Consider the following 26,708-nt stretch of genomic DNA (forward strand, 5'->3'; position numbering starts at 1 on the left):
TCATGAGGCACAAACAAAAAATACCCAAAGAATCAATATAATTTTCATAAACAAATTGATGTAGGGCAAAAAATAATATTCTAATTAGATCGTTGATTCTCAAAAGAATACCAAACAAATAGGCATAAAAAACTTGTTGATTCACACAGAATACCATGTAATTAGAAAATAAAGGGGAAACTCTCTAAATATAAATTTTATTAATCAAATATGTCCCCCCATATAGAGTTACAATACTATTTATATAAAAGAGCCTTATTCCTGAAAAAACATGAAAATAGTCAAAAAACAAAAAAATAATACTAAAAATAATACAAAACATCCTAATTAAGGGTGAAAATAAATACTACTTAACCTTAGAAATAAGAAGAAATTGACTGTGCATGATTTTGATTGGAAGCGGATCTTCTGTAACACAAGTTCCCTGTAATACCCTGTAGCATTGTTTAGGCAGTAGAAAGAGTGCCACATCAGTGATACAATAAAATCTCACCTTTAAAAAATTAAGTGTTTAATAGTCATTCATTTTTAAAGACATGGATCTAGCAACAACAACAACAACAAAAAAAAAAAAACTTCCATTTTGATTTATTTTTAATTTTTAAATTAGATATAAACCATGATCACAAGAGAGCTGTGATGTTATCTTTTCATATTATGATTCTATCTCTTCCATGGAGAAAGTGCTACAGAGTACTATATGAAAATTGTGTTACAGACTATAGAGGATCCGCTTCCATTTTGACTTCTATAGATAAAGTTATTAACAAAAAAAAAAACATTCCTAAAATTTAAATAATAATAAATAAATAAAAAAAACTAAAAAACTAGGGTAAATAAAGGAATTAGGCTTAAAATGAAAAATACATAGCTTTCTATGAATCTGAAAGATCTCGACTTTTCCATTCAAGAATAGATCTCCTTGGATTATTCTAATAAATCCATCGCTAGTCCGAATCTGGGATCTTACTTGGGCTTGTTGCACTGTATCAAAAACTAGGAAATCTAACAAAATCGTCTCTATTCATTTCGCCAATACAATAATGTGGTAGAAAGTTCATTCAAGATAGTATCAGGGGCAAAGTTGTAGGAAGCCAATTTAGCATTTTTCTTCATTTTATATGGACTAGTCTAGCTATCATTTTGGTTAGGATGCATGAATAGTTAGTGACTCATATAGCCATGTTGAAACGTTTATGATAGTTATTAGGCTCTAGTTAATTTTACCTAACAGAAAAGTCAAATCCAGATAGACTTCTCTAGAAGCAATTTTTTTTTTCTAAAATTAAAAATTTTGGTAAATTACCAATTTGTGAGCCGAATTTGACAAAATTACGATTCATGTTCATTTTAATTACCAAAACGTGAATATGGATAGGTTTTTCAAGTGACGAGATGGCATGTTTATAAAGTGACAATCTAACTAGGTTTTTTGGTAATTAAAATGAACAATGAGGAAAAATTTTAATTTCGTCAAAAGTTGGTGGTGTTCTCGTAAATATCTCTAAAAAAATTTATTTATTTTTATTTTTTGATAATTTGGTGTCGTTGTAAACAGCGAACCAGGCCCATTTGTGGGCTTTGCCCAGTCCTTAGACCATGGTCTTGTCCAAGGATTAGTCGCGAGGCACGTGCAACGCTCGCAAATCGCACGCACCAGATAAGTGAGAGAGCACCCTCGTGAGTGGCCCTTGAGGAATTGATGATCATACTGAATATCAAACTCACAACCTATACACGCGCGCGCACACACACACACAAATCCACAAATCCTTTTATCTCAACACATAGTCTGTTACAGGATGGGTTATAACAGTGGCATTTGGAAGAACGATGACATGGCTGGAAGCAACTTAAGAGTAATAGTTGGCCATGAGAAGAAAACAAAAATGAAGGGCCACCGCCGCCACCCTAGAGTCTACTTTAATTGCCTTTCCGTGAGGACTCGGGACTACTAACAGTTAGGCCGGGCAGCGTCAATGAATGAATAATATAGTGATGTCATCCAATCCATAGTCGTCATCCTTATATGGGTTATAGCCATTGGATGAGCTTAAGAAACTTCTAAAGTGTGAATCCCGAGCCACTATCTGCAGTTTACGGTTGAGGATTATGCTAGGCTAAAAAAGACAAGTTTTTTTTTTTTTTGGAAAGATTTTTCTTATCTACAACGACTTTGACGTAGAGGATGAATCGTGAAACACAAGTTTTGGGTACGGCTGGGATGTGATGAGAAACACATGTAGATGCATGATTGCACATGTAAATGCCGGATCGAATCACGAATGCCCATATCTCATCCCAATTAATAACGTGCTAGACGTGACAGATGGACCATATCAATATAAAAAATGCTAAAGTGACTACCTATGACACTGCGTTCAACACTGTCACAACATCTAGCTGTGCTCAGAACCATTGCGGCTTTTAGGAAAATGCTGAACTGACCTCCGTGGACACGCGTTCAAAACTGCACTGACGTTACAGTGTGGAGAGAACCACAGATTTTTCACCTTGTATCTCAAGGAAAACAATCTAAGGTTCCGAATAAATTGCCATGTCAATGCAGTGTTGAACACGGTGTCCAAGGAAGTCAGTGTAGGACGATTCATGCTTTTATGAGTGAAAATCATCTATGGCTCTGAACGTAGAGCTCCACGTCAACTCAATGTCGAACACAGTGTCTTGCGAGTCACTCTAGCATTGTTCATCAATATAAGGTGTATCTCACACCTAACTTGAAATTCTAGATTTGCATCAATTAAATATATAACATTGGATTAATTATCTATCCATATTCATGAACTAGAATTCATGCATGCCGTAGGCAGGGACATCCTCTTTCAAGTTAAGGGAGTAAAAGCGAAAAAAATAAAATTGGACAGATATTATTAAAAAAAAAGTTGATATAAAAAAAGTAAAATATGAAAAACAATAAAGTAAATTAAAAGGATAAAAAAGAAAATATAGTAAAATTAGAGGAGGTGAAGAATAAATGAAATAACGTGAGTCCCAAAAAACTATAACTTGATTGAAGGGGTATTATTAAAAAAAAATTAAAATTAAAGAGGTGAAAGAGAAAATATAGGGAAGATAGAGGATGGGGCATCATTTTTCAGGTTAAGGAAATAAAAGTGGAAAGAAAAAAAAAAGTACGTTGGAAGAGTATTCTTAAAAAAGTAAAAATTAAAAAGATAAGAGATGAAAACTATTAAAGAGGTTGAAGAGAAAATATAATAAAATTAGAAGAGATGAAGAATAAAATAAATAAAGTGGATCCCATTACACTTTATCTTGATGGGAGGTTTAACCCACAAAATTGTAAATAATGGGAAGTTTGTGTCACACACAACTGTTCCAACTCAGTTGTGTTATATAAATATTTTGAATCATATATAATTCTAATAGGATGTATCATAATAATCAATGAATCATTAATAAAGTCTATTCTTTTTTGAGCGGCGGAGGTTTTGAACAATAGGCCCAACTAATAGGGGTAAGGCAACTGGTCTCTTGGAGCATCATATCTCATCTAAATCCCCCAAATACATGCAATACCCCACAAACCACACATAACAGGCAAGGATGGATAAATCCTTATAGGTAGCCAATGAGGGGTTTGATCACAAAACCTCACCCTTTTCTAAGGAATTCTTTTACGCCAACATTTGAAAGTCATGCATCAAATGTGGGGGGCAAATTTGTAGCCCAATTTTCTTGTAGCTAGTAACAATTAAGGGTGTGCCACATCATAAAATTAATAGTTGCATCTAATCGTTTAAATTTAAGAATTTTCAATGACCAACAATTTTCAAACACTTTGATCTGAGCAAAGAAAAAAATTGATAGATATATATTATATATTTTCAAATCTGATATAAACCATGAGTTCAAGATTGAGTTGTTATTTATTTTTATTTTTTTCAATTTGATGCGTCGTGGACTATAGAACAATAGCTACAAAGAGTTATAGGGAAAATGAGCTACAAAGGATTTGCTCCTCAAAATGTGATTGGAGACTTAGAATGTCCCTATGTAGAAAATGGAATTACTTCTATATATAATTTTGTTACTGTAATCTCAAGTACATCGTATGTTTAAGAATCCCTCTTATCTCAAATGACTATTTGATGGAATTCCCTAACCGAGTCTTTTACTTCTAGTTGGAATTACTGATGTAGTTAATCTCCCCTGCTTGAGGTTTGTATCAGACAAACAATTGATAAAGGCAGTCAGAGAGGGAACTATTCCTTAATGAGCACTGCCCAACTGACTTCTTATTCTGCAAGCCTGCTTACCGCCAACTCAATTTAAACTTAGAAACCAATTTTGGGGTTCAGACACATTTGAATGGACCCCTCATACATATATATAGATGTGTGTGTGTGTGTGTGTGCAACGTTCATCTGTCAAATTCCTAGACAAAGTGTTTTATGTAATATGAGTTAAAAATTTTGGATTGAGATGATTTTTTTTATGAGGATGATATTTATCGTGAGGAGACCATCCTTGCAAAAAATCAGTTTATTCTGAAATTTCTAACCCTAGTTTATAAGTTGAAGAATCGTGAATCGTCAATTTTTAATCGTTAGTTTGTAACTATTTTTCATGAGATTAGAAATTTCAAAATGGGCTGATTTGTTGTGAGGATGATCTCCTCACCATGTAGATCATCCTCACAAAATTAGCCCATTCCGAAACTTTTAACCCACATAAGACAAAACTTTGTCTAGGAGTTTGACTAGGAATTTGACTGTTGAATGCCATATATGAGATTGTTGGTTGGGATTTGAATTCCCCTTATCAATTCAAGTGTTTATCATCAAGACATGTGTGTTTTCCACTCATCTCAATGGTATATATGACCCTGAGAGAAGGTTAGAAAAATCCTTTATATCACATGCAAAAGTACTAGAAACGGAATTAATTTAAGAAGTAAAGGCTCGTGGTTCCCTCATCAACATGGGTTGATCATGCTTTTTCTCACCATCCAATTATCCTTTCGTTAGTGCTCTCAATGGATAGGATGCTAAATCATTCTCTATCCATTGCGTCACATGTCTAACGGCTGTTGGGCTGTGAGCAAAAAAAATCATTCAAAATTGTTGGGACAAGTTACCATTCAAAATTAGAAGATAAAATGATCTGAGAAATTTGGAAGACATTTAGTGAGGAGTATCTCCTATTATTTTATCAGATATCAATTTTATATTTTATAACTTTTTTTATGTAAATCCATCAATTGTGTAAATTATGGATGCAAACTCTTAAAAATAAAAAATACCACAAAATATATAGTCTCAAACAACATTTTTAGTTTGTCTCTCAAAACAAAGATTTTTCTTAAATACATAACACTTGTATTTCGAGGAAAAGCATCTATGGTTCTATACACATCACCATACGAGCACGATGTCGAAGGCAGTGTTGGAGGATGTCATGAGTTTAGTATTTTTCTATAGAAAATCAAGAAATTAGGCAATTGGTTGTCATGTTGTTTTTTTCAAAAAATAATTTGTCTATTTCCACGTTTCACCATCTAATTGATCATTGATAATAATAATAAAAAAGCTTCCAACTGCATTTATAGGAAAAATCATTTCATATCTCCAATGAAAAGTTGACACAAGAGCGGACACCCTTTTTAAATTAATCAGTACTAGCGATATGGACGAACGTAAACAAGACAAACGAAATCAACCAATTTATTCCACATCAGAACCCAAAATAAGACACACATAGACATAGAGATAAATATTTCATCCCATCTTAAACTATGGGAACTCTCTAGTAAGGACTTTGTCCTTGAAAGTTCCCTGGAGGATCATAGCTGCATATGACAAAGGTACCCCCAGTGTTGCATGTAACCTTAGCACACCCAAGACGTACCGAGTCGCCCCACACCACCTGAGTGTAGTGTAGGCAATCTCCTCCGTTACATGTGTTCGAGTTATGGTCATAGTATTGTTTCTCCCCTACCCACATATTCACAGAATCTGTGCCAGAGAGGTCACCACTACCCCAGGCAAGATTCTCACCATAGGGTCCCTTGGAGTGCTCTAAATTGCAATCTCCCACCCTTTGGTTAGCGTAGTCTTGAGCGTAAGATTCGACCTTGGTGTCCCATGTCATTGGACCAACCCCAACTTCGGAACGAGCCGCGTTGTGGGCATTAATGTAGTCTTGTGGGGAGTTTTGTGCTTGGGAGACTTGTAGCAAAGCTAAGCCCATCAGACACACTAGTAGTGCAAATTCAAGCCTACAATACCCCATCTTTCTCTCTGTACTTTACTAGTTAATTTTTAGTTTCCTTGATGAAAAATGAGACCTATGGGTGGGGTATTTATAGTGAAAATAGTGGAGAAAATGGAGAGAAAGCAAAACTTTGGAGCAAAAATAAAGAGATGAAGTCAACATAGGGCTCAAATCCCATCAGACACACACTAATATTTTAAGTTTTTTAAGTTAATTTGGAGGAAAAAGGAAAAAAGATTAAAATGAGATTGGAGAATGAAACTTTTATAAGGTATCTTTGCATGACTAAAGTCACCACCTTACATTCTTTATCTATGGTGAGATTATCTATAAAGTTAGCCCTTTTTTGGGTCCAAATTTTCTTTTTCCAAGCCAATGAATCAATAGCAATAATGCCCCTTATACAGAAAAAAGGGTAAAATCCAAACACTCTGCCTAGCAAATCACTTAAATTTTTTTCAAGACATGTACATAAAGTCATTGATTCATTTGCTTAGCACAAATTTTTGTTAACAATGCATCCCTGTTCCCATTTAACCCCTCGGATTGCATGAGCTACATAAGCATAACATGTTCATTGATTAGAGACGAACACCTCTTCCACCGCGTTTGAGATTTGAGATGATTTTATAACTGTCTATCAGTAGTGTAACCTCTCTGTTATACTTATAATTCTTTTCCAGCAGCAAGAGGTGTTAAGTACAGGGCTTAGACCCATAGCTCAGCTGGTTTGACACTTTGCAACTAGAGGCTTTGTTGTACTCTAGAGGTTATTTTATAGATAATCCATCAACAAACTTTTCTACTAGTGAAAACAAATAAAATCTTAAAGATAATTACTTTGAGTAATGATTTTTTGGCTCCCCCCACATGACATACTCAAAATACTCTCCCGACATGAGATGTGCTACAACCATAGATTTTCTTTCATCGGGATACACAACTGCACATATTTATAGGGATGTCCCAACACATAAAGTTTATGGTTCTAGCACATGCCACTTCAGGAGAGTATTTTGAGTATGCCACATAGGGGGAGTCAAATTATCACGACTCAATTACTTTATCACGCCTCAAAATCCCAAGATTCCAACTTTCTTATGTTTCTAAGACTACATTTTCCTAACAAATACTAACCTCATCATTTCTAAGAAAAAAAATCATGTCAATCTCTAAAACCAAGAATTGATCTCTATTACTCTAAAAAAATATTAATCCCTAAAAACAATATCTCTAAGAAATTTGTATTTTAATTAGGATCCAGACCTCTGTCCCATAACTCCTATTCCTATGACATAAATATGGTGTCTATATGGCATGATTTAATTTGTTGGAGTTTAAAATACCCAGGCCTCCTAACCAAGTCCTCCATGCATCCCAATGTGTTTAAACTCCAATGAACATGTGTCACATAAACATCATAATTGATTATAGAAATGACACATCATTTTGGATCACGGCTTTTTATTTTCTCTTACCAAAGAGATCAAATCGCCGTCGAGGTAGAACATGACTATACTCCACCTGATATCAGTAGCCTAATCAGTTAAGTTGTAGTTAGCTAGTAACCGCTTAAGTGACTACACTACACTTTTCTTTTTGACCTTAATGGAGCGGAATGAACTTAAGTTCGGTAGTATGCTACATATTCAATAGGCTCTAACTACACTAGACCTGACGATACTACATTAAATATCAATATGTTCGATGGAGTGGATGAAAAAGTCCATTTTCTTTTCTTTTATTTCTTCAAACTTTTAAGGGAAGATGGGATTGGAACAAACGTGAGTGTAGATTGTCAACGTGCCCGTGATTTTAGCCGCTTTTAGCTCTCATGGCTAAAATCAAGGAAATACTGACTGAGGCTCTCCATCACACAAACGGCTGAGATGGGAGACTGCTCTTAGGGATTCCGAATTAAAATGGATCCTAAAAATCTGTATGAAGTGAGGATGAGGTTGCTAGATGTAAGGATGCTGAGGTCTGTCAAAGGAAAATGGTAGCGTCATCCATAGTCGTCATTAGGTTCAGGCCATTGGCTGAGTTTCAAAAAGTATAAAAATGTGAATCCCGAGATACTTGCGCAGTTTGCGGTTGATTCTAGAAGGAATCACTTTTTTTTTTTTTTTTTTTTTGTGGAAGGACTTTTCTTATCTCCAACGACTTTGACACACAGCATTCAACGAACGGTTAAGATGGAATGATAAACACACGTAGGAGACACGTGTTTCCGTGGAGATTCGGTCAGAACCGATGCGTCAAACCTCGTTGGAGGATAGTTTTTTCCTTTATGAAAATGTAAATGGAAATTGTGGGTGAAAATTACGCTATATGGGAGGGTTATGCTACAGGCAAAACAGTAATCAACAGTAATATAGTAAGGATCTGTTTGGCTAGTACAAAAATCATGTTATATATCCTGAATTGAATTTTTCTTATGATGGTAAATTCCGAACCAGATTAACTTTCACGTAGACATTGATCTTGATATAGGTTTTTAGTCTGCATGTTGTTTGTTACAATGGTATAAATATTTCACACTTGACTTTCATATTAAATTGTAATCTAAAAAAAAAAAATATATCTCACATAAAAACTTAAGATTGTGGGATCCACGTGGGTTACGGTGGCTACCTTAGTAAGATTTGAAATCTTTCTAAGGTTCATGAGAGCATATTGTGGCATCCAAAAACACGATCCAAGACCCCAGGATGTTGATGTAGAGGGCAAAAGTTTAAGAACTTTGGAAAAAGAAATTCAAAAAAAAAAAATTATTTTTCATTGTTTAATTTTAAATTTTAAATTTGGGTATATATATAAAATTGTTGAATCTATCTAACAATAATGAAATCTAGAAGGTTGTGATGTTGGATTGCTAATATGACAATCCATGTGCATGTGGACCCAACAACCCCTTGGTAAGATAGGAAATCTCTCTAAGTTAGTAAGCAAAGTGATTTTCAATTGAAATTACTATGGTGGAGGGGGAGACGTAAGGGTGTCAATGGGTACCCATTTAACCTAAATCGAATTGGAATCGAAAACCTCGGTTCTAGTTCCTTTTTTTTTTTTTTTTGGAACTGATTAGAGTCAGGTCGATCTAAAATGAAACTAAACCGATAGGAATCGAAACAATTAGGTTATATCCAATAGGTACCCATGGGTACCAGGGACCGATTATTTTGTCATTTCTTATTATACTACAGATGATTTAAGGTGTTTTTTTTTTTCAAAATAAATTCATGTTATATAAATTCTTCAATTTTTCATATAAATTAACAATTTGAACTTAATATGAGTTATCTTCTAAAAATTTATTATTTCTTTTAACTAAGATACATTTTTATTTTTGAAAAAAATATTTAATCTGTATCTTTAGTATAACAAATTATAATTAAGTTAATAATTTTATCGAAAATATATTAATTTTTTGAAAGGAAAAAAATTTATAATGATTTGAAATACATTTTTTCTCATTCAATTCTTGAGAACCAAAATCGATAGGTATTCGCGATTTTTGAAAGTTCCGATTCTAGTTCCATTTATTTTAGAATTGAATCGAAATAAATATAATGATTATGATTCTAAGTTCCTTAGGAATCGAATCGGAATTGACCTATTGACACCCTTATATAGGGAGACGTTAACCCACAATGGGACCCATAATTTTAATTATTACTGTAGAAACAATGAAACAAATACTAAAACTATGGGTTAGGCTCTCCGAGCCTAGGGTAGAATAGTTTATACTATGTAAACAACACAACACTACAAGTACCGATTAGTTCCAGTTCTTAAGAAATTAATAAGTAAAAAAATGAAAAAAAAACACCTCAAGTGATAAAAATATTTTCATCTTCTTTATAAATTAAGAGTATGTTTGATTGCATGGAAAGTGACTTTCCATGGAATTTGAAATCCATGTAAAAATAATGGTGGAAAATAGGTAGGATTGGAAAATCAAATTCCATTATTTGATTTTACTTGGATAAAATCATAGAAAAAATATTTGAGGAAGAAGAAAAGGGGGAGGAGGAGGAGAAAGAAGATGGAGGAGAGGGAGAGGCCTAGAGTGGAGAAGAAAAGACTTGAAAAATGATAAGAGGGATAGGGGGAGGACATGATGGTGGTGGCGGCGGAGGTAAGTGAGGAAGAAGAAAGGAGAATGTGGTGGTGGTGGCGATGGAGGTGAGGGAAGGAGAAGGAGAATGAAGAGAAGAAGAAGAAGAAGAAGAAGAGAGAGAGAGAGAGAGAGATAAAAGGTGGTTAGAGACGGTGATGATGGCGATGACGATGGTGACGATGACGAGGTTAGTGTGATGGTGGCTATGACAGTGGTAGGAAAGAATAAAATATGAGTGGGGAAAAAGAAAATGATATTTTGGGGATGGAAAATATGAATTGATTTCACTTTTCCATCCATATAAGTGGGAAAGTGAAATCCATGTTTTAGTAGACTTTTTTATTAGAGTGAAAAATTAATTTCCATGAAAAAATGCAATCAAACATTGGAAAAATGTCACTTTCCATGGAAATTGATTTTCTACCCTATTTTCCATGTGCAATCAAACATACCCTAAGTCTTTTCTATAAAAAAAAATACGAGAAATATAAGAAAATGCTTCTACAAATCATTGCAAAGTTTTTCCCTTTTTGGAACACATCACCTACAAAAATGATGAACAACATATTATGATCTTTCATGGTTGGATTTGAATTTCAAATATGGGAGTTTGGTAGTTGTCTATTTTCAAAGATCTTAGAAAAAAAAATTATGAATTTTAGTTTTTAAGTTTAATCTAGGCCATGAACTTTATTGTACTAAGGTGTTATTTGGGCAACCTAACACTCATTATGAACTTAAAAATATTATTAGTAAGGATGGCAAATCATAAATATAATAGCATAATATATAGAAAAATTACTTAAAAGACCCAGACGGAGGATTTCTTTCTAATTAGTCCTTAAGTTTTAGAGCTTCTCTTAATAGTCCATTCAGTAAAACATTTTTTCTAATCAGTTCCCAAACCTCACTCCCCACATTTTTCATGATTGAAATGCTAAGTGTGTCCTAACCTTTTGAATTATTCATTTTCAATCAAAAAAATTAAATTTTTGACATCCCAGTCGAGTTTTGAGACTTTATTCCAATGTAAAGGATTTGAGTAGGAAGAAGATATTATTTTCAAGAAATTTTTTAAGCATTTTGGAAAGGGTCCCGTTCCCCACCCTAAGTTTTACCCTACACTTTAACAAACGTGTTTTGTCTTACATGGGTTAGAAGTTTTGGAATGGGCTGATTTTTGGTGAGGATGATCTCTATGGTGAGGAGATCATCCTCACCAAAAATCAGCTCATTCCAAAACTTTTAACCCCATCAAAAATGGTTTACAAAAAATGGGTGGTCCACGATTTTTCAACTTGTAAACATGGGGCTAAAAGTTTCGGAATGGGCTGATTTTTGGTGAGAATGATCTTCTAATCATAGAGATCATCCTCACCAAAAATCAGCTCATTCCAAAACTTCTAACCCATATAGGACAAAACACGTTTGTTAAAGTGTAGGGTAAAGCTTAGGGTGTTGAACATTTCCCTTTTGGAAATGCATATAAAAAAGTAGTATTTTTTCATTTTTTGATGAAAATCGGCCAATGATGGTTCTTTTGGTTTGAAATCATATAGACAAGTTGTTATTTCCATGTATTTTAATCAGAAAATTTTGAAAAACAAAAATAAATTTATTTTACCAACGTTGAGCTCACCAATTTTTATCGTCGAGTTCAATAAGAGAAAATGTCAAACTCAACATAAATAAAAAGTGATGAGCTCAATAATAAAAAGGAAAATGCTAAAATGACAAAAGAATTTACTATGATTCTCACAACTCTGACGTGGGATGTGCAAATAACCATATATGTGTTTCCTCATGATACGAGTAAAAACCATCTAAGGTCCTCTGTCACCCCTTGTACAACCCTAATAAAAATCTTTACCTTGTAAATAAATAAAAAGTGGTGAACTCAACAATAATGAGAGGCATTAATTAATAAATAAAAGCTTTACTAAATGTACTATCAAGTTACATATACCCCGAAATAGCACAACATACGTTTGAGACACTTGAAACAAAGCGATCCAAAATAGTTGAAAATTCTGGGAGATTGGGAAAGAGAAATGTATCGAATATGCCAAAAACCCCAAACCCTATACGAAAGCTATACATAACCCAGACATCAAAAGCGAATCTGAAGACTCAAGCCCTGAAATCCTAATTTGAAACTTACAAATCCAAATTAAGTCTCCAAAATCCAAAGCCCAAAGAAATGGGAAGTGTCCGCTTCTTTGAAGAAGAGATTTCATGTCAAACATCTCCTCTCTCATCAACCCCACCACTCTCCTCCCAACCTTCTTCACACCCAAAACACTATTCTCTCTCTCTTCCTCTTCTCTCAAGGTATTTTTATTTTATTATTAAAATCCTTTATTTTTTCTTGCTTTCTTTATTGATTGTTCATCATGCCTGATGTAATTGGATCAATGATGATGATTAGGTTCACATAAACCTTAAATAAAACTGGCCTGCATCAATTGCCCATCACTTTGTACTTCCATATCTATTGTTGATTTTGGTGCTAGAAGCATTGATGTTAAAGAAAACTTAAGATTAGTGACATTAGATTCCTGACTTGTACATATATAAACTTTGCAATTAATTTTGTTCCAATTCTTCAAGGCTTTTATATGCTTAAATGTTGATATCCTGTGAAACACATCAAGGACACATTTGAAAGAGGCTGATATATGTTGGGACAATCTTTGTTTTGGCAGATTATATGTATGTCATGAAATGTTCTAAAGATGGAAACTTTTCCAAAGGTGAATTACACTGTTACATTGAATCTAACCCATCATCTGCAATTTTAAGCTATGGGTAGGTTAGTTATCTCAACCTTCTCTGTATTTTTTATTTTTTAATGTTCAACTTCAAATATGGTATCCTAAGTTCTTTTGTTAGTATGTTTCACTTTTAAGGATTGAAATTCATACTAATCAACTTATGTATCAATTTGCAAATAAGTTACTTTCTTTGTGCAAGAGCTTTAGCTTACCCTTGCAGATGGTTGTTGTATGTTAGCTATTTTGCAAAGGAAACTCATAACATGATCCTAAAACTGGATATAGATGTACGATATACTAATTGAAGATTGGTATGAATATTTAAATTGGTGTTAGCTTTGGTTTCTCTAATTATTGTTGTTATTAGTTTTTTTTTGTTGGGGCATGGATACTTTGTGGTGGTATCATTATGATTTTCTTCTAAGGCCTTGATGGATTCTATTCCAACAACAACAAAAATCAATAAGCTATATAATATAAAGGGCTTTTTGATTGCTCACAAGTGATTGCAATTTGAAATTGTTCAAGGATATCGACAATGTAAGCGTAAACCAAACTTTCTTATTCAATGTTATATAACATTAGGGTTTGAGCTTTGATCATTTTCAATTCAGATAGGGAAAGGTGTTCGAAAGTCATGACATTTCTGTCTTTGTAATTGTTAAGGTTGAGAGTGGTGAGGTCCTTGCTCACCAATCTTGATTCTCTTGTTCTTTTTTTTCCTTTCTTATGGTCTGGTTCCCCCTAATATATATATAAGCAAAGGTGCTTTGTCTCAGCATTGGACCGTTCTAGGTTGATTTGGGCAAGTCAAAATGATAGTCTAAGACATAAAACCATGTGCAAGACAGAATTGTCTCTTTAGGCACCGTTCAACCGACATCTTCTTAGTCTTAAAAATATTCTCTCATCTTTAGGCACCTCTTTGCTAAAATTGTAGTTCACATTTCTTTTCCTCATCTCTTGACAAAATACACCATAGAAGCTTCTTGTGATTATGAGCAGTTAATTCATCCATAACCAGTGAAAATGGCGTAGTTAGGATGACAAGGTTTGTAAATACAACACTATTGAAAACTCTCTTTGTTAATTATGTCACACAATCTGTAGCTCTCTCATACATGCCCTTCATGATGTTGATGTACCTACTTGGGACTCCTTTTGTCCTGATAATAACCAAAGTTTCTGTCTGGGAACTCTATCCTAAGCTTTCTCTTTCATTAAAGATCATGTGGGGGACTAATAGTGGAGGACTTGATTGACTTTCGTTGGTTTTATAGATGCTTTTCTTTTCTTTTGATCCAAGTCTTGACCAAGTTGAGTTAGTTCTGCTTGTTTCTTGACTACTCGTTTCTGTTTTTAAACTTGATGAAACGTCTGTGCACATCTTTTTTTCTCTTCATATTTTTTTTTTTCTGAAAGGTAATCAAGAACGTATGTGCACATCTCTTTGCATACATGTTACTAATTCATGATATGGGTTGCATCATGAAATAAAGGATATTAATAGTGAGGCTCTTGAATTTCTCATCAGTAAGATGATAACCATTGTGATTTTTTCATAACAATCAAAGCACTCAGTGCATCTAAGCTTCCCTAAGTTGGATGACCACTCTTGTACTGGCTAAGTTTATGTGGAAAATTTCTATCTTCTCATTTGCAGTGAAATAAGCACAAAGTCTGGGCATTTTCAACAGAGCCTTTTCAGGTCACTGAATTTTCATAGATCGAGAGACCCTTAAGAGTTTGAAACTGTCTCAGGTTTCTCTAGTTATGCATTCTTAAAGACGGGCTGTATATACACATCCGTGAATTGTGCAAAGTATTTATGTGAAACGAGATGCTATTGCTGGTCTTTATGTTCTGTTATTTTGTAGAGGCACTACTAGACTTTGTTTTGAAAGCTGAACCTATTTCAACTGTTATGCATAGATAGTTAAATAATATTTATATTGTTTTTCATCCTTTGCAGGGTTCCCATGGAGAGTGCAGAGTTGGTACTGTTTCACAACTGCTCTATTCCTCTCTTATAAGTCTACAGATGGGTCTCACGGACAACAAGATGGGTTGGACTATCGAGTTAAACTAGGCAGAAATGGAAGCAACTGGTTCATTTCTTTTATTCCATTTTATTTTTTTCATTTAAATTTTATGTAGGTAAACCATCTTCCATGGATGTCAAAGAAATCTAGTTTTCAAACTTCTCTCTTAGCGATCTGCAGATATTTTATTAATAGTTCATGCATGATCTCGCCTTTTTTTTCATCCTTGATGCTTTAAAAAACATCTGGCTGTTTGAAAACATAATATAACAACCAGATATTTGCAGGCACATAATTTGGAGTGGCACCAATTATTTAGATTCACCCTTACCAGACTAGAAATTAACCACGCAAGTTAGTCTACGCTGAGTGAACCTTCAAATTTAGTGGGCACTGACTCATTTATCCATGTTGTTCAATTTATGGGCCTGCTTTCATGGTACAATTATCCATCAATAAAGGATCTTAATCCCTCCAACTTCACTTGCCAACCACTAACCCATTACCTATCCAAAAAAAAAAAAAAGTCCCATAGGTGTGTCCAAATGCTGAAAGCGTAAACCTTGCAGGTGAAACCTCAACACACTAGTTAACTGTAGTTGTAGGTTCACCAGCCTCATAATCTATGATCGCTTCAATGGATGTGGAAAGCCACAATTATTTAGTGGATATAATAAATACCAATAACTGATCACTAGAGAGCCCTTGATGCAGGAAATACCATTTTTCAGCCTCCAAAGAAGATGACTTTGCACAAAGTGTATTGGCTAATTCCTGTCAGATACCACTGTTATCTTGATACCCTCTTCACCAAACACAAAGAATCTCAGTATCTTCTTTAAGGTAGTAGCATATAGTGAATGTCTTATGTCTGTGTGCCTGAAAGATCGACTAACTAAAACATTGTTCCGTCTTTGGATAGCTGACAGTGGATACAGAAGTACCACATACTGGATTGATCAATTGAAACCAAAATTTTCCCATTTAACAAGTTCCAGCATCACAACATTGGTGTCACTTTGTGCAGCACCAATGCTTTGCTTGTTTTTAAGGATTTTGCTTTGTTGGAAGTTCAAGCTTCAGAAACTCAGGCAATTTAATAGTAGTCTGGATAATTTTGTCCGATGTGAAGGGAACCAATCCCTTTGGAAGTCATCAAGTGGGATCTTGAGGTTTAGACTGTTACTCATTAGGAACTTGAGAGAATCAAAGACAATGAAGAAATAAGGAGCAATTTATAACAGATTTGATGAGACCTCTGAAAAACAAGCTCACGTAAACCATGGTCGGTGTGAATGCCAAGCCCTGCTGGGCTGTTGCAAAACTATGGAGTTTGAGGGGGATGATAGACTTCTAATGGGAAGTTCAAGCTGTAAATGGTGAAATCTGAGGGCTAGATTACTTCTATGGTTTGCCGATAATAGAGAATTACCTGATCAGAAGTGGTTTTTCTGATTTGATATTCCAAGGTATCTGATCTAGCTTTTAAAGTGCGCCCATCAGTGGCCTACCAATGGTTCAGATGAATGAGTTGGTTGGGCTACATGTTGGTATATGTTTCAGGGATCTACCAATTGTGAATATTATGAAGGAAATAAGTATATAAAGTTACAAGTTGGTTCATCATCTATTATCAGACCTCCAAAGTGTGTATATTCATGGGCGTACAAGACCATTTCACAAAATAAGGTAGCTTATGTTAGTTTACGGAAAAATTAGTCCTACTAACACAGAATAATTGCATGATTTGCTGAATGAAATACCAAATATCATCTACATGCAATAACCATCCCCCTCACAATTATACACTGTTTGGAGGGTTAAAATCCACTCCTATCTAGAAAGTTCATGTGGCACCAATCAGTGAGAATCTCGAGATGAACATGTGGTATTATTTGGGTGGAACTCTATTTAATTAGGGAAGAGTTAGAGACTAAGGTGCTGTTTGTTAAACTGAAAAAAATAAGTGCTGAATAGCATTAAGCGCTGAATTTAAATGCTGAAAAAGTTGTTTGTTTGAATGCTGAATCATATTTGTTACACATTGCTGAAACTGGTAAATTGTCTTTGTTACCCTTACAATCATATTATACATTGTTTGCATGTTTCAAATGCTTATTTATTATCAAACACAATAAAATATATTATTTCTTATAAAATTAAAATACAATTTATTTTTAAATAATAAATAATACTCAAATCTTCAATTTATAAATAATAATTTCTATTTATAAAAGCCCACAAATTTCAAATTAAAAATAATAATGTCATACAAGTCACCAAAATATGAAATCAACTTTAAAAGAACTTAATTTTGGATGAATAATTTTCGATGGAAATGAAGGATGTGTAATTATAAAAGCACCCTATGAATTAATAAGGGCAACCCACACTATAGCCATTTTTTGTTTTGTTTTATATGAGTTAAAGTTTTTGGAATGAGCAAATTTTTAGTGAGGATAGTCTATATGATCTAGAGATCATTCTTACCAAAAATCAGTCTATTTTGAAACTTCTAACTTGTCAAAAATAGTTTTTAAAAAAAAAAGGGACAATTTACGGTTCTTGAACTTGTTTTGATAAGGTTAGAAGTTTCAAGATGTGCTGATTTTTTGTAAGGATGATCTCCTCATTGTAGAGATCATCCTCACCAAAAATCAACTCATTCCAAAACTTTTAACCCATATAAGACAAAATAATTTAGCTATGGTGTGGGTTTATTAATTTGTGAGGTGTTTATATACTTATTAATGGGATATAAGAGGTAATATCCTTTTAAGAATAAGGGCATACTTGTCCATGCTCAAAAAAACAAAGGGCATACTTGTCCGTGTTGAAAAAAGCGAAGTGCTTACCGCTTTAACACTTTTTTTCAGCATCAAAATAATGCTGAATTTTTTTCACTTATTTTCAGCAATAAGCGCTAAAAATATAGAGTAAACAAATCCGCTATTTTGATAAAAGTGCTGAATTTAATTTTTTTCAGCAATAAGCGTTGAAAAATAGCGCAAACAAACACCGCCTAAGAATCAATCCACAAGAGAAAAATGAGAGATGAAAAGACGAAAAAGAGAAGAAACAAGGAGAGGAGAGAGAGGGTCGAACTAGAATAGGTTCGGCCCCTCCTCTTTTCTATTTATATTATAAAAGCATGTGGAGCCCACTTACACTTAAGTAAAGACGTGGGCCCACCCAATAAAAAATAACTCTTTAACACTCCCCCTCAAGTTGGAGCATTCATGTCATAGATACCCAGCTTGGAATAGAAAGCAGAAAAAAGAACATGAGATAAAGGCTTAGTAAGAAAATCAGCCAATTAATCACTAGACTTCACATAGGGTGAGACAATCTGTTTACGCATGAGTAAATCCTAAACAAAGTAACAATCAACTTCAATGTGCTTTGTGTGCCCATGAAATGTAGGGCTGCTAGCGATAAAGATGGTTGCTTGGTTGTCACAATACATCTGCATAGGTAATGGAGAATCAACATCATGTAGTGAAGAAGAGAATGAACCTACAACATCTTAGAAGCAGTGTGGGTCATTGCACAATACTCAACTTTAGCATTAGAGCAGGCCACCACATTTTGCTTCTTACTACGCCAAGTAACAAGATTTCCACAAACAAGGTGCAATTACCAAAATAGCGTAGAGGATGAGGGAATTGTGGAAGGAGGTGGGAGGTTCTCAGGAAAGTCAAGTGATGGTGCAAGAAGGTCCTCAGGAAAGTCAGGTGATTGTGTGGCTATGGCTGAACCATATGATACAACTGGGTGATGCTAAGAGCGTTGATAAACCTGCAACTGTGGAGAGAGGACACTGGGTGATGAACTGTAGGAAAAACTAACTCTCCTTGACGAGAAGAGACGAGATTAGAATCAAATTTATGACCTGAAGTATAAAAGAAGGGCGTGAAATAAAAAAAAGGTAACATCAACACTAGTATAATATTGAGGTCCTACAGGACCATAACAACGATTGCCCTTTTAAGTGTAAATTAACCCAAGAAGACGCTTAACAACACGAGAAGACTTATGAAGACTAGTCCTAAGAATGTGGACAAATGAAACACACCTAAAGACACGTGGAAGAATGGTGGTTGGGGGGGGGGGGGGGGGGGGCATTAGGTTATAATAAGGAAAAAGGAGTGTGACTACCCATTACAGGTGTAGAAACCCGATTAATAAGGTAACAAGCAGTAAGAACTGCATCTGCCCCAATAATATTTGGGAGCGTACATATTAAACAATAAAGTGCGAGTGACATCCTAAAGATGACGAAGCTTACATTTGACAATACAATTTTGTTGGGAAGTGTGTGGATAGGTAGTCTGATGGATAATACCATGGTCTTTGTAGAAATCAGACATACAATTTTGAGTATACTCAAGGGCATCGTCAAAATGGAAAATTTTAACACATTCAAATTGAACAAATATTCCATTATAAAATGCTAAATAGATTTTGGGTAGTTCAGAACGATCCTTCATTAAAAGTATTCAAGTCATGCGAGAATAAACATCCATAAAAATGACAAAATAAGAAAAATCAGAAGTACTCTTTATCTTTGTAGAACCCTAAATGTCTAAATGGACTAATATCAAAAGGATTCAACTTACATTCCAAAATTGAAATAGGACTCAACGTGCATACAACTTGATGCAACGTCTGCAATGACGGGTGACCCTAGCGATAGTGCCATTGTAGAGGAGAAACTACAACACTTAAAGCAGGAATTGGTTCATCATGGTCTAGAAAATACAGCCTATTACGCTCCTGTCCTGAACCAATCACCTTAGTGCTGAGATCCTGAAAAATACAAAAGGTACGAGAAAAGGTTATAATGCAGTGATTTTGTTAATTGACTCAGAGAAAGAAGATTAAATGGAAACTCAGGTACAAATAAGCCAGAAGATAGTGTCATGAAATTAGTGGGATGAAAATCACCAGTTCCAAGCACCAGTCGGGAAGAGTTTTTACTTATGAGATTTAGAGGAATGAAAATTAGAAAAGATTGAGAAGATACCACCAAACATGTGAGCACTAGCTCCGAAATCTATAACCCAAGATGAAGGGGATTGAGCAACTACAGAAGTAGATTTACCTGTATTGGCCATAGTTATGATGGGAATGGATGAAGGAGAGGGTAAACCTAATAACTTATGGAGGATCTGATTGAGTTGAACAGCTGTCCCAAGACTTAGAATTGGTAACCATGGTCTTGGAAGCAGAGGTCTGAGTAATAGAAGCTGAAGACATATCAACAGATGTTTGGTGGGCATAATCAGGATGCCCCCATTTGTCCCAACAATAATCATCTGTATGCCCAATTTTTCCACAATAGTTGCACTTCCAATTAGATCTATCAGTACCACGGCCAGAGCCACCACTGCGACCACCACGTGTTCCATTACGGTCACCATGATTACCACCCATGGGAACCCGAGCATTTATGGGAGCAGCTATCGATGTGCACTAAAAGGAAAGTCTAGAAACTACCCAACAATTGAGAACTAGCAGTAATAATCCACAAATTTTTTTTTTGCAGAAACCCAATAGAGGAAAAAACATCTTCGATAAAAGCCGAAGAGCGAGGAGATCTGGCAAAAAATACCATAACACTTCGGAGAGCAAAAACACCGTCAAAGTAGTAACAATAGGTGTTGAAAACACCTATGAGAGGGGAGGCAATGGTAGAAGACAAACCCAGGTTGGGATTTTTGAGAAAATCAAAAACCCCAAAAACGGCCAAAAACAACCTAAACACCACCAAATGTAGAAAATCTGCATGTAAAGCTTCCAAAACTGATCATAAAACCCCTAAACAAACTACCACAACAACTCACAACCATCGAGGCCTTCGATGCACATGTAGGGTTTCACTTGTAGCACAACTAGGGATTAAAACCCTTTTTTTAACCCCAAAACTGCATAAAATTAGGGTAAATAAGAGAAAAGCTTTGGTTCCATGTTAAAAATCAAGAATCAATCTGTAAGAGATAAATGAGAGAAGAAAAGATGAAGACAAGAAACAAAGAGAGGAGAGAGAGGGTCGAACTAGAATAGGTTCGGCTCCTCCTCCTCTTCTCTATTTATATAATAAAAACATGTGGAGCCCACTTACAATTAAGTAAAGACATGAGTCCAAATAAAAAAAGTAACTCTATCAGAGAGGATTCTTCCCCTTTAGATAATTTTACTATATTTTAATAAGAATGATTATGGCAATTGTAATCTAACAAGGATTAAATTTCCTTTTCTAGGTTTAGGGTTTTTTTCTTTTTAAATGGCAAAAAGCCATTGTAAAATGGGGAGGAGAGGAAAAGAGGGATCCAGGGGAAAGTTGAGTGGAAAGGGGTAGCCAAGGGGCCAAATGCAATCTAGTAATGTTGGATACAGAATATAGTGGAATGGCTCCCTGAACTTGTGGATGTAGGCATCTTTGCCGAACCACGTAAAAATCTTGGTGTTGTTTCTCTTTTTCATATTCTTTTTATGATTTTTGCATGCTTTCTTTACTGAATCTTGAGGATTATCAGTGAAACTCTGGTATCTCGAAGTGGATTGGTAGATGGCGAAAAATTGCATCTACACACTGTAAGGGAGCTGATCTAATACTGTCTGATCATTGTTGCCTTTGCTTCTTATAGGGACTGGAAGTTGAAGGCCCACAGCTGGGAGGGCATCACTTTGATGGAATGGAGAATCCTATCCAGAAGATGAAATGTAACATTCAGCAACACTGTTCTTCATTGGCAGCTTCGCTTTGACTCAGGTCACTCTCGCCCTCATGCAGCTTAACTTCCACCAATGTTGATATTGTTTCTTGACTATATAGGGGTATGAGATTAACTGTGTTGGCAGTTATCAGAATTGAGGAATTGCTTGTTAGGGGAGAGGTCATTGAAAACCCATCATGGCTGCAAATCACCTTTCAATTCAATTCTATTTGATTCATGACAGGAAACGATCTCACTTTGTTGATTTTGCACTCATTGATGATGCCTTCTATGGTATTGGCATCAAAGGATACAGAATTTCTGATGAGCTCTTTATGTGGTTAAGGGTAACTTTTCCCAAAGAACCTTGACGTGTGAGTGCAGAGGGTGCATTCTCCCTGCTAAGGTGTATCAACTTTCTAATTGCTAAGACACCCGAGCATAGAATCCCTATACAAATTGAGGAGAAAAATTGTTGAAGACATGGATTAAAAAACCCAGAGGTGTGTCTCCTGTCTGATCCAGTGTGGAAAATTGTTCTAGAACCAAAAGATGCATTCTTCGGTTCTTTCCGCAATTAAAATTTCTATTGGACCCTTAACTCTTTGTACAAGGATGACCTGAATGCCATAGGTGCTAGGAAGTTAGCAAATGAGTCAAGAATCACCAAATGAATCCATCGCATAGGCATGGATTACTAATCTATACTGTATACATGTACAAGATTGGGTTGCATTTTCAGGTGTGCGTACTTCACATTAAGGACAAGTGTTTTGGCGCACAGATGTATGCTTTTTAAATATCACGAGAAATAGTTGCTACCCATTTTACCCTTTGCGTTAGGGCTTAAAATGGGACGGATTTTATCCAAAATTCGAGTGCACCGAATCCGAATTTAGTGGGCTTGGTTCCATCAAGTATATCCGAATTGAAATATGATTCGGATATGGGTTGATATCCCTTGATCCGAGTTGGATCTGGGTCGGATACAGATCCATTCCTATATTTGTCAAGATCCGAATGATATATTACTTTGCAAGTTGTATTTTTTTAGTTATGTTCCATCAACCAACAATAGTTAAGTGTAGTGGTTACTACCTCTTAAAAATGGAGAGGTCTTGAGTTCAAGTCACCTTTTGACCACATTTTAACAATTTTATTTTAAATAACCTTCAATGATTTGACATTATCCTATCCAACCAACCCGAATCAATTAATTTGATCAGAACGGATCCGGATATGGATTTGATGAAAGTAAATTGGTTTGGATATGATTTTAGCTATTAGGACCTGAGTCGGATCCGGGTCCGGATATGAATCTGAATAAAAAATTCAGATATGGATATGGACATACTCATATCGGAACCGTATCCGACCCTTTTAAGCCCTACTTTGCATTTAGCATTGCAGCTCTTCTCTACTAATAATTATGTGCAGCTGTGGAATGATTTGCTCCTACCATCTCTCATTGAATGGTTGCCGTTCGGAGGTGAGCTCTAGAAGATTGAGAAGGTTGTCGCAAGAAATGAGCTTATTGGTGAACGATTGATAAAAATTGTAATGGGTATTCTTTGTTGTCCTCCCGACATGCAGGAGAAAGAGAAAGGTAGGCTTCAAAAGTTTTTCTCAACCGGCTTGTGAGAAAAATCCATAGTTTTCCAAGGACATGGAATTCCTTGGTGGTGCATTCCCCTCTCAACGAACTTCTTCAAGACAGTTCATGCACTGAGTCATCCTAAATTGGAGCCATTACTGACTCAAAGTAAACTGTGCTATGTGCATGTAAGTTTCTACTATGTCTACAGGACAATTCAAGTGTACTATGTGCATGTATGTTGTATTTTGTGGTTGTAGAGCTCATTTTCAACCTCAGCGTGTGCAACTACATCCACATAGGCGTCTCATTCCAACATACACGCATGACCCATTTCATGAAGTATGTTTCTAGATTACCTGTAGTCTTGATGGTTAGGTCTTTGATCTTCTGGTTATAAAACATTGTCGGACATGTGTAGGTGCATTTACAAATTGGGTTGTTTGGACGTGACATGGACACGGGTAAGTGTACGTTCTGATGTATGACTCGACTCTCCAATCGTTAATGGTTGATGTACCCTCAATATGGATGTTGGGTTTTGCAGGTTCATATTTTTGCTCATATGCATGTCAGGTATCCAGTCCTTGGTATTTCCTGAACATAGGCCCTGCTTGGTACCATGCAAATCATTTGCAACACTTTTTGCTGAAATTTATGAATGGGCTTATGAGATTCATGCTGAAAAATGTCAGAATGTAACAAAGCATCTGTAAATCAGTTTCAACAACAAATCATTTGCATTTGCGAATGATTTGCTTGGTACCAAGCAGTCCAGCCCAGCCTAGCCTAGCCTAGCCTAACATCTAAGGAGCTGATCCAAGCCCATCCAGGTCTGCCCATACGGAAGACCAATACTACAGCATAGTACAGACTAAGTCATCAGAGTTGATCTATAGCTAGGCCTATACTTATACATAGTTAAAATCTAAGGCCAAGCCCATCCTAATTTGTTAATTTACCACCCTGCCCTTCGCTAAGACACCATAATATTAATATAGTATCAGAAAATATTTTTATTAGTGTGACATCCATTAATGACTAGTAAATCCTATTATAGTGACCCAAAACTAATGATACGTTGGTTATTATATTATAAGAGTCTTGCTGGGGCGACACAAAGGTGACAAAATGATGTGGTATCAGTGCATATTACTGTAGATACTTTTCTGTAAAATACGAGTAAAAAATATCTACGGTTATGTGCACGCCACCACATCATTTTTGTGTCATTCCAACATTTTCCATATTATTATTGTTGTTATTGTAGCATGGTTTAAAGTCATTGGAGATAATGATTTCACCCCAGTAGTGCTAGAAAGTGAATGATTTTTTCAATGTGAATCATTTCTTATAATGTCTTGTTTAAGTATTGAGAACTCGAGCGATATTTGAAAAATCGTCTAGTCAATCAGCTTTTTGTATTTTTTATTATTATTTAGATAAAAAATATTATCTAGTGATTAATAATCTTCTTATCTACCTTATTTTATAAAAGAAAATTATAATTTTTGTTTATAAATATATATTTATAGATAATTGTAAATAAAATTAAATGATTTATCTTATCAGAGACCAAACAACTCAAAAGTGTAAACTCCATATCGATGGTGGATGAGACGAGATAAAATACTGAGTTTTAAAATCATGATCATGAGTATACTAGTGTATTGTTACTATTACAAGATAGATTATAAAATAATGCTGCAGTGACCTCAAGATTGTACCTCACATCACACATCCTAACATGAAAGTGTATAAGGATGTATGATGTGAAGTACAATCTTGAGGTCACCGTAGCACGACTCTAGATTATATAATGTATTATTTTGAATAATAAAATAAGTAAACTAATATATATTTTTTAATTAGTAGCATTATTTATGTACAATTTTGCAGGTGTCATGTGTGATTGGCTGGTGGGGGTGGGGGATATAGATTATAGATGCCAATAAGTGCCTTCAAGATTATTATATAGATAGATGGAATCTATTCAACCTTCTGAATAGATTTAAATTTTTTTCCATTAAATTAAGGAATGTTTTATTAATTAAAAAAGTTAGAAAACTTAAATTAAGAAACCGAGTTGCAGAATACATTTGCCAAAGGGAAGGTCTTACTTTGCATGGTTTTATGGACAAATTAAATATTCAAAATGATTTCCATAACAAACGAAAAATAAACATTTATGTTTCAAGAAAAAAATTTGTCACCATAATTTTAATTACTAGATTCCTAAATCACAAAATCTTATTTTACAACAATCCAAGTTATAAACAACCCCGAGGGAGAGAGAGTGGCTCAATGACAATATTGGATCCAATCAACGGTGAGAGTTTGTAGGTTGTGAGTTTGATATCCAATATGAGCAATATTTCTTCGAGACTACCCGTGAGGGTGTACCCTTACTTATTGGGGGTGTGCAGTGTGTGGGTGTTGCACATGCCCAGAGGAGGGATCCATATGCCTTGGCTCTGGCCCTAATTCTTACGATCCCCTAATTGGACCTAAGTTTGGACACTCCCATCACATTTATAAATAATAATAAAAAAATCCCAATTATAAACCCTAGTTATTTAGAGAAAAAGTCTCAATTCCTTACTTTTACTTTAAAACTGTTGCAGCAGCCAAAACTTAAAAAGATAGTGTAGGTCCAGCTAGATATAAATGCCCTCTTTTCTTGTCTTAGACTATCTATTATACGTCAATTTAAACAAATTAAACCTTTTGACCAAAAAAAAAGAGAAAAAAGATATTGCCATCAAATGGGTGGTAGCTATGCTCAAATGAAACAAATAGATACAGGAATGGATCCAATCTTCCAATCTGGTTCCTGTCTGCATCAATCCATCAAGAATAAGAGAGAGAGAGTACTAGTTATAGTCTCAATCTCGACCGACCCTCCACCAACCATTAGAAAAATAAAGTCCACCTACATTTATATTGGAGGACCGATTGTTCAATCTATGACTAATCATGCATCCAATCAATATTGGATAAGTCGTTACGTTACAGCTGTAATAAAATGTGACTACCTCTAGAGTATTAAGGTCTAGTTTGGGAAATGCAACGTATCCACCAGAAGTTGTCTCTTTAATCACTTTTAAAAGAATCACCATTGTGAAATTGGCTGATTGATAAGAATGGTTAGAAAATGCATTTTCGGATATTTAGGAAAGATGCAGGGCATTTGTTGAACAA

General features: G+C 35.0%; 1 protein-coding gene and 1 long non-coding RNA gene across 3 annotated transcripts; one reads left to right on the plus strand and one right to left on the minus strand.

The window, feature by feature from the left end:
* Window positions 1-5,588: 5,588 nt before the first annotated feature.
* On the minus strand, window positions 5,589-6,299 carry LOC147406958 (pathogenesis-related protein 1-like). The gene has a single exon (XM_086432804.1). It carries the CDS (start codon window positions 6,271-6,273, stop codon window positions 5,788-5,790), a length of 486 nt encoding a protein of 161 aa, XP_086288930.1. The 5' UTR covers window positions 6,274-6,299; the 3' UTR covers window positions 5,589-5,787.
* A 6,062-nt stretch (window positions 6,300-12,361) lies between these two features.
* On the plus strand, window positions 12,362-24,189 carry LOC147406959 (uncharacterized). 2 transcript variants are annotated; one of them, XR_015176646.1, is made up of 6 exons: window positions 12,362-12,709; window positions 13,084-13,190; window positions 14,816-15,260; window positions 21,845-23,849; window positions 23,929-23,971; window positions 24,055-24,189. It is a non-coding gene; the product is annotated as an uncharacterized LOC147406959 (long non-coding RNA). The 2 variants fall into 2 exon arrangements; XR_015176645.1 differs by having other exon boundaries at window positions 21,845-23,971.
* Window positions 24,190-26,708: the final 2,519 nt, after the last annotated feature.

Source organism: Akebia trifoliata, chromosome 3 (genome assembly GCF_017979445.1).
Source record: "Akebia trifoliata isolate Shusen 1 chromosome 3, ASM1797944v1, whole genome shotgun sequence".
NCBI lineage: Eukaryota > Viridiplantae > Streptophyta > Magnoliopsida > Ranunculales > Lardizabalaceae > Akebia > Akebia trifoliata.

Excerpts from the sequence above, each read along its gene's own strand:
- LOC147406958 (XM_086432804.1), bottom strand. The coding sequence starts at position 6,273 with ATGGGGTATTGTAGGCTTGAATTTGCACTACTAGTGTGTCTGATGGGC.